Source organism: Silurus meridionalis, chromosome 8 (genome assembly GCF_014805685.1).
Source record: "Silurus meridionalis isolate SWU-2019-XX chromosome 8, ASM1480568v1, whole genome shotgun sequence".
Taxonomy (NCBI): Eukaryota; Metazoa; Chordata; class Actinopteri; order Siluriformes; family Siluridae; genus Silurus; species Silurus meridionalis.
Window position 1 is genome coordinate 25957480 of NC_060891.1, and position 9683 is coordinate 25967162.

A 9683-nucleotide genomic window follows, 5' to 3' on the forward strand; every position below is an offset into this window, starting at 1 on the left:
AACTTTATGTCGTTCCTTGTTGTTGTTGTTATCTGTGGCCAGACATTGTTGCCTGTAAACATCATTTTCAGCTTCATTACCTGACTGAAATGTGTTTTAGAGCATTTCCAGTTTGAGTTTAAGTTTTCCAGTACTACTTATTTGTGTTTATTAAAGCATATCTAACTACCAGGAATTATCCAGTACAGAAGTGAAACGATTAGGGAATAGGAAAAGATGTGTATTGACAAGAGTAATGAATGTCTGGGCCACTGACAGGTCCTTTGTGAAAAATCTTAGCCATGCAAATGATCTTTTTTAATATCACATTTTACACCATTGTAAAAAAAAAACTTATGTATTACACTTTCAACTCTTTGTTTGAACTCAACACCCATTTTATTATTATACACTTATTGTACTTGCCAATGGAAAAGCACTGTTAAAGTTAAAGGCCTCTGGGTTCATCCAATTGTTTTGACTTGCCATGTATTCACACCACACACACACACACACACACACACACACACACACACACACACACACACACACACTCTGTTTTGCTGGCTTTTTTCCCTTAGTGTGCAGGTTTTCAGAGGTGGTTCTAGAGAATCCTTGGTACACATTTTTTTTTGTTTCTGCTACTTTTACACACCTTATTGTACTGATCAGCAAATCAAAAACACTTCCTGGGTTAAATTTTAGAAGCAACAGCAGATTCTTCATAATCTTGGTTGACAATCTGTGCTGTTCATGAGCAGCTCATGATGGCTTAACCCCTTGCTGGTAAAAGCTACAAAAGCTATTAAGAGGTATGATTTGCCCTGGTGGCTAAAAGTGTAATGTACTGCAAGAGTAATATACAGTGCTTTAGACTATCACTCACACATTTACTTTCAATAAGGCTCATGACTGATTGGCAACACTGGGTGATAGATAGTAATACAGCCTGAATGAAATACCAGACCATCACAAACACATTTACACATTCGTTCACACCTGGAGGAAACCCACATAGAACCAGAGAAAAATGCTGCAGGACTTAATTTACATTTACAGCATTTACCAGATGCCTTTTTGTTTATTTGTCACAGTGTCACAACAGCCATGATACATCACCCCTGAAGCACAGAGATCCTTAACCACCCAGATCCTTAACCACTGAGCTCTCAATTCCCCACCTAACACTTATCATATTTATACTACTAAGCAATTGAGGGTTAATGGTTAATGGTCAGGGACTCTATTTACTATGTAATAGCTGTTTTTAATGTGGTGATATAATCAACGGTGACATTTGCATTATATTGCATATTGTATTTTAGTGTTTCAGGAAGCCATAATAGTCATCTTAAGTCAACTACATTACATTACAATATATATATATATATATATATATATATATATATATATATATATATATATATATATATATATACCCATCCACAGACACACACCCACAGGTAGTCCCTGACTTACAATAGAGATGTGACCGTAACTTAAAAATATCGTAAGCTGAGACATGGCCTAGCTTGCCCAGGAGTCTTAAACAATGGTGATCAGTACGGGGTAGTTTACTGTAAACACTACCGTAATGTATATATATATATATATATATATATATATATATATATATATATATATATATATATATATGGGTTGCCAAAATAATGCATTATTACCAAATTAATTTTAAAAGCACAAATTTGATTAATGTGCGATTAATGCAGCATGCATTTCTATTTGAAAATGTTAATAATATATATACATAAATTATAATATATATATTAAAGAGGTGAAATTTTTACTTTCAACAGAACACACATTTATTCACCATGTCCTATCTTTTCTCAGATATAAAAACAAATATACTGAAAAATTATTTTTAATCACTAAACAAGTTTTAAATCAAGCACCAAAATCCACCATGATGCCCACATAGGAAATTAAAACCATCTGCATGGAAACAGCAAAAGTTCGGTTTGGTGTCCTGATGATTTTTACATAATTTAAAACACCATAATAAATTAATTACAAACTGCCCTGTCATCTGAAAATGTAAATAGGCTTGTGTAAGTAAATTGCTCAGTGCAAAGAAAGAGAAGGAATGGGAACCTGGTATTTCTATGTTCATTACTTTATGTGTCTAATCAACAATGAATGAACAAGTTTTAATGCTCTATGTTGAGGATGGTTTCACTATATATATACAGTACAGACCAAAAGTTTATATATACAGTACAGACCAAAAGTTTATATATATATATATATATATATATATATATATATATATATATATATATATATATATATATATATATTATATTTACAGTACAGACCAAAAGTTTGGACACACCTTCTCATTCAAAGAGTTTTCTTTATTTTCATGACTATGAAAATTGTAGAGTCACACTGAAGGCATCAAAACTATGAATTAACACATGTGGAATTATATACATAACAAAAAATGAACTGAAAATATGTCATATTGTAGGTTCTTCAAAGTAGGCATCAAGAGAATGCCAAGAGTGTGCAAAGCAGTAATCTAAGCTACTTTGAAGAACCTACAATATGACATTTTTCAGTTGTTTTACACTTTTTTGTTATGTATATAATTCCATGTGTTAATTCATAGTTTTGATGCCTTCAGTGTGACTCTACAATTTTCATAGTAATAAAAATTAAGAGAACTCTTTGAATGAGAAGGTGTGTCCAAACTTTTGGTCTGTACTGTATATATATATACACGTATCTGTATATCTCGTCCAGCTCATGGACTCCTCTATGCCCTACAGCTACAGTTAAACTAAAGTCGTCTTAATGTAGGTCTCAATCAGACTGAATGTCATGCTCTTGTCCTCTCTGCAGGAAGGAGGAGAAGATTCACGCAGAACATCGTCTTATCTCGTTTCAACACAAAGTGAGCGCCAGACCTTCCAGTGACACTGATAACTCCTGCAGTTTCCACCCTACCATTTGCCTTAATGTGCATAAAAACACACCCCACTGCCTCTCAGCTACAAACCGGCAGTGGTTTGACCTGCTCTGCTGAAGGAACTTGTCTGATTACTATCAGGGATTACATGGTAGGAGGCAAAAGAAAAATCGTCACAGGAAAACAAGACAGCATTCTTGGGATCTTGATTCATATATCCAGTGGGGAAAAAAAATACAGCTTAAGCAAAATTTAAGTGAAAAACAGAATGGACTTCCTGTTTCTGTAGAAACTTAGTGTGATGCACTTTAATTTTTACATCATATAATTTTTATATAAATATAATATGGTTAACTGTCAGGAACTGATTAAAGAAGCAGATCAAAGTGCAATGTTTTGTGTAAACTACAATCAAATGAGAATTAGATAACAATGATCATGAACTATGCTGGTTGTCTAAATCAGAAGGTCACAAGTTCAAATTCCCAGCACCACCAATCTGCCAAGGGACCTTAAACAAGGCCCGAGTGCTCAGTTGTAAGTTGCTCTGGATATGAATGTCTGCCAAATACCATAAATGGAAGCTACTGTACACTATATGGACCTTTTCCCCAGCCATACGGAAATTTTCACCACAAAATTGGAGTCACAATTGTATGAGTTCCCTTTCCTTGAACTCTAATGACAATGCCCAACTGTGCACAAAGCCAGCTCCATGAAGACATGGGTTGGAGTGGAAGCTCTCCTGCTATAGAGCTAAAACCCTGTTGAACATAATGAATGTGAACACTAACTGCACCCCAGGAACCGCCTCACCTCACCTACATCAGTACATGACTTTACTAACACCCTTGTGGCTGAATGAATTTCATACAAATCTCCACAAAATCTAGTAGAACATCTTACCAGAGGAGTTGAGCTTATTATAAGAGCAAACGGGGACTAAATGTGGAATGAAAAAGCAGCTACCAATCTTATCGTTAGGTGTCCACAAACGTGTCCTTTTTATTGTACATACTTTACATTAAACAGTGAGAGAAAGCATAATAAAACACAAGTGAAGATCATTAGGGAACGTGTGAACAGATCATGTGACATGCAGGGGCTGATGGGTATTAAAGTGCTTTGATTCTGTGCTACCGTGACATGGATAGATTTGAATTTCCCCGATAAATATGAATTTATTTCCTGAAGAAAACTCACCTTAAGACACTTAACTTACTGAACTGCAGAATCAGATGTTTCACATCTCACAATCCATAACTTTGTTCATTTGTTACATAATGGAGGTTGAAATGCAGGGGAAGACTTTTCAGCCGTTTTCTGCAAATTTTCAGTCGTTTTTCGGCCAATCAGAGGCGGTATAAATCATCCCTTCCAGCTCAGATTGCCTGGCCAAATTTGGTCCATAGACTCATTGTAGATGTCTGTAGCAACATCTGAGATCACCTTGTTGTCTTTTGGATGTATGCTTAGGATCATTTTGAGTTTGTAGATGAAGGGTGTGTGTTTCAGTATTTCCAGATAACTTTCCTTTCTCAGAACGCCATCTATTGTCTAAAATGTACCATTTGTTTTCCAAATTGTACATTTATGATACCCTTATCCAGAACGACCTAGCAGTTAGCAGTTAAGGGTCAAGGGCCTTGCTCAAGGGCCCAGCAGTGGCGGCTCAGTGGTGGTTGAATTTACAATAAGAAGGGCAACTGCTTGTAAACAGTGAGCTCCCATTTCTCCCAGAACTTGTGGTAGCTTAATGTATAAAATATTGTACTTCTGATCAGAAGGTTATAGGTTTGAATCCCAGCACCACCAAACTGCTACTGTTGGGTTTAACCTTCAATGTATCTGCTCTGCTGTATACCTGAAATAACTAAGTCGATCTGGATAAGGGTGTCTGCCAAATTTAAAAAAAATGTACATCTCCCACATCATGATGCTGCCACCCCCATGCTTCTCAGTTGGAATGAAACCTGCAAATATCAGTCTGTCTATGTATTTTTATGCTGGTCTTGGAATAAGGGCTTCTTCTTCTACACCCAGTGATGCAGGACCTGGGGAATCATCAAAGACTTTCAAAACCCTAGACACAGACTACTTTCAGTGCTGATTTTTCTAGGAAAGGACTATCAGATCCTAAAAAAACAACAACATGGGACTAGAAAGAGACTAAGAGAATTTCTCTCACATGCAATCCCATTAGTAAATAAAGATACTTGAAAGAGGCTAATCATACCTCAAACACCTGTACAAAATTTATAATGCACTGAAATGTTTTTCAATTTATTCCCTATTAGCTGTTATGATAACCTTCACTCTTCTGGGAAAATGTTTCACCAGCTTTTGGAGTGTTCTTGTGGAGGTTTGTGTTAGAGTCAGCCACAGGGGTGTTAGTAGAGTCAGGTACCGATGTAGGTGAGGTGAGATGAGGAGGCCTGGGGTTCAGTCAGTGTCCACATTTATTCCCATAGAGTTTAAAGCTCTATAGCAGGAGATCTTCCACTCCAACCCATGTAAACCAAATTGTGCACAAAAGCATTTTCATGCTTGAACGGGTTCAGTTCTCCTTGTTCAAGTGAGAGGAAAATATAATGCACGTGCATCCAAAGTCCTATGCAAGTGTGTGCCTCAAACTGTGGGAAGAATTTTGGGGAACAATCAGAAGGCGTCCCAATACTGTCCATATAGTGATTTCAGGCCTCGGGTTTTGTAAAACAGCGCCCTCTTCTGGTGATGATCTGTTAATTCGCCATATTTCCATCATGTGATTCGCCTTAAATTTCCATAAAGCATTTGCCTTCTTGCATAATTGACAGACGCTAGTTTTTGTCTCTGACTAGAGCCAGAAAGTGAAAAATATGTCTAAGTCTAGAATTTAAGGAATATTAGGAACAAATTACTAACAATCGTGGCCATGAACAGGTTTAATGGTGGTGGTGCAAGACAGAATATCAGATGAAAGTCTTTTTTATTAGAAAAAATGTAATAAAAATAAAATCATTTATATTATTAGAGAAATTAGATTCATTGCTGTTATAAATATGTTATTTTCACAAATAAATTACATTCCACAGCAAAAAGAGAGAAATAACATTTCAAAGCAACTTCACACCACAAGCTTCTAAGCACACGAACAAAATGACTAACAAATAAATAAAAATGAAATAAATAACATTTATTTTAAAATACAACCCTAATTTTATGAAAGTTAGGACACTGTAAAATGTACATAAAAACAGAATGCAATGATTTGCAAATTTCATAAACCCACATTTTGTATGTTCTCTTGTGGAAAAACACAATAGAATATGCAAAACATATCCAATGTTTAAACTAAGAAAATTGATCATTTAAAAAAAACTCATATTTATTTTGATGGCTACAACACGTCTCAAAAAAGTTGTAACAGGACCATGTTTACTTCTGTGTTGCATCTACTATAGGTTTGGGAACTGAGGTGACCAATTGCTGGAGTTTGGGGAAAGAAAATTTATTTAATTCGTGTCCTGGGTCTTCTTTGTCATATTTTTCTATTTAAAAGGTCTTCTTTGCATGATCGAGCTTTTTACATATACTCTTTTTTATCTAATCATGTTAGTGAATTGTTGCCAAATATTGTAATTAGTTGCAAAATAATCCACCAGTTGTTGGAGAAAAAAGTATTTATTTATTCCATAAAAAATTATCCATTTCCTCAGTTTAAACATTTGTTTTCCATGTTTTATCATGAAAAAATTTCATGTTGCGAATCATTGCATTCTGTATTTTATTAACATTTTTCCCCAACCTTTTTTTAAAAATCGGGTTGTGAACAGGTTACAATTCATTGTTTATTGTTGTCACACCGATTAGAAGGTTTTGTTTGGAATTTAACTGTGACTCCAAATATTTGTTTATATTCTTGACCTTTTGTGGCCTTTTTGTCTTTAGCATATTTTAGCTAATAAAGACAGGAACACAGGCTGCGCAATCATTTCATGACCACTAGATGGTGCTAGATCCTAACTAAAGAAGTGCTCATTCGACTAGAATCACCTTTCTCGTAGCAGAATAAAGTCTGGGGCTGGTTCTTCACTGTCTGTGCTGTCTGTATTCAGATTCAAAAGTATGTTGTAAATACTTATCAGTTGTAGAAAGTAGAAATAAAGCAAATGATTAGCTTAGAATGTAGACCCAGTCAGAAGTGTTAGGTCATGTACAGTGTGGTTTGTATGGTTTTGAGGTTATAAAATAAAAAGGATCCATGATATCGTTCCTAATGTAGTATATTTGCTACATGGTGTTCAAGGTGCTTTCAAACACCCAATCTTGAATCACTGAGGACGACCTACCCAGCTTCATTTGGATTAAAGCATCAACCAAATCCCCAAGTAAGAAAGTAAATGATTTAACTCTCACTCCATGTAAAACACCTCTACTCAGCCGAAGTATTTTTCCGCCCCAGAGCTATTTCGTCTCCCCGGCCGTGTCAGTCACCCGACCGATGCATTATTCTCATTCAGTGGTGAAGAAAAAGCTCACCAATGCCCAGCTGTGTGTCTCAATAGGAGTCTGAGCTGCAGCATTGTGCTGGACCATAATATCAGACATGCACAACAGGCATTGTTCTTTCTCTTCAAGTGATTTATTTCTTTAGCAAAAAAAAGGTGAACGTATAGAAAAAAAACAATGTATGAGTTTATAAAACTCGGCACGTACATATATATATATATATACAGTCTGCAGAAATGTAGAATCCCCACAAACTTTTACAATTCACTCTATATTTATAGAGTTGACATTAGAATCTGTTTATAATCCATACAACCTTTAAAAAAAAAAAACCAAACAAACAAAAAGAAATGTACATGTGATAAAGATCATTGTGATGGTGGTAACTGAATGGGTTGGAATTTACTGGAGAAAAAAAAATTAAAAAAAAAAAAAAAGAGGGAGAGAAAAGAAAAAGAGAAAGACTCAAGAGTAACTCGGGGAATGTAAAGTGTGTGTCGTCTTAATAGCTTGGAATGCAACCAGTCAGCAATACACAATGCTTGATTGTAGCATCACACAAAGAGGAATGATTGTACATATATAATACTAATAAAAAGAAAAAAAAAAAAAAACGAGAGCTTTTCATCTCCGGACTCCAGAAATCTTCAGCTTTGGTGCGTTCAAGTGTCCAGTGACCAAAGACTGCACGGTTCGAGTGGGGTGCAGGTTCTTTTCCCACACTCTGAATAGCCACACTCGTCGTGTGAGTGTGTGTGAGTGTGTGTGAAAGAGTGTGTGAGAGTGTTCAGCCCCTTCACTCCCTCTCTCTTTTCTCCATGAGTGGAGAAGTTTCTGTCCTGCACCTGCAACATAGATGGGAAAGAGAAAAGTGAAGTCAGCGCTCTCCCTTTCTTTCTCTCCTCCCCCTCAATCTCACACTCACACACACACACACACACACACACACACACACACACACACACACACACACACACACACACACACACACACACACACACGCCATTCAAACTGCAGACAGTCTGGCGCCAGCTGGAAAACTTTCATTAACCCAAGCTGATAAGAGCTGGAATCTGTCTGCTCTCCTGTGGGATCACGTCCCCTCGTCTTTAGAGGAGAAAACTTTTTCCACTGAGAACTTTTTCTTTCTTTCTTCATAACGATGATGAAATGCTTGAGATGTAAACTTTTTGATTACTGGCTCGATGACTAACAGGAAGAATGTGGGTTGTTCTAAAGTTGACTTTATATATATAAATATATTTACACACACACACACGTCTAATATTGGTCAGATAGATGATTAAGTAGAGTACATGGTGAACTTCTGAAATTTTAAAGAATGCATGAAGATCCGACTGGAGAACTTCAATCCCTCCAAGACAAACATCATGAGCTTCACTGCTCTCCAAACCCTCACAGATCCTAATACACAAAGTTCAAATAAAGCTTCACACTTACCGATAAAGGAGAAGAAGAACTTTCTTTTCTCCTCTAATGGCACAGAGCTCCATCACTTTCTTTGGACAGACTGTGCTTGATCTCTGAGCTCTGTTCGAGAAACATGCACAAGCATGAAGAGAAAGAACGTCTTGCATCTCATGGTCATGTCATGTCTGGTTAAAGGATACATGATATGATGGGAGGATGGAGGACTCACCTTCAGTGCCTTCAGCATCTCTGGAGCGGCTGTAGGACTTTCCAGGGCGATCTGGAGATCGAAGATATAGTCGATTACATGCTGTAAGATCTCAATCTGGCTGACGGATTTGTTCTGAGGGATGCTCGGGACCAGTTCCTTCAGGCGCGAGTAGCAGTCGTTCATGTCGTTCAGCGCTCCAACCGGTTCCTCGGTCGGACTCCGGCTCCTGCTGATGGACAAACTCTGCTCCGAAATGCAGCACACCGCCTCGTAACAACTTCTCACTGAGCGCACTGGACTGATGGCCTTCATCTTGTTTTCGATCCCCTGAATATCCAAAGAGATGTTTGTGTTTCGGAAACCTGTATCCACCTCGCGCTCAAGAAGCTCAAACCTGCTACGCACGCAGCTGTCAGCGTGCCCGCGCTTTTATATCGCGTGCCCGCGCGTCTCTCCTCCTCCTGGCCAGAATAAACAAACTCGCGACCAATGGGAGAGCTCGATGCAGATCTTTAGCTCGTGATTGGTGGACCGAAAGTGTCGCTCAGAGGAAGGAGGCTTGAGGAATGAGGAAAGCCACCAGAGCTGAGAAGTTGTCAACTAAAATAAGCTAAAAATAATCCTGGTGATGAATTC

At 37.3% G+C, this 9683-nt stretch overlaps 1 protein-coding gene across 1 annotated transcript; it reads right to left on the reverse strand.

Moving 5' to 3' along the window:
- Window positions 1-7522: 7522 nt before the first annotated feature.
- id3 (inhibitor of DNA binding 3) lies at window positions 7523-9465 on the reverse strand. Its single transcript, XM_046856360.1, has 3 exons — window positions 9066-9465; window positions 8867-8956; window positions 7523-8250 (listed from the first exon to the last, which is right to left on the reverse strand). The coding sequence occupies exons 1-2, from the start codon at window positions 9357-9359 to the stop codon at window positions 8900-8902; spliced, it is 351 nt and encodes a 116-aa protein (XP_046712316.1). The 5' UTR covers window positions 9360-9465; the 3' UTR covers window positions 7523-8250; window positions 8867-8899.
- Window positions 9466-9683: the final 218 nt, after the last annotated feature.

Excerpts from the sequence above, each read along its gene's own strand:
- id3 (XM_046856360.1), bottom strand. The coding sequence starts at position 9,359 with ATGAAGGCCATCAGTCCAGTGCGCTCAGTGAGAAGTTGTTACGAGGCG. Across the intron at positions 8,957-9,065 it reads AGATGCTGAAGGCACTGAAG|AGCTCAGAGATCAAGCACAG; the intron begins GTGAGTCCTCCA and ends TTTCTCGAACAG.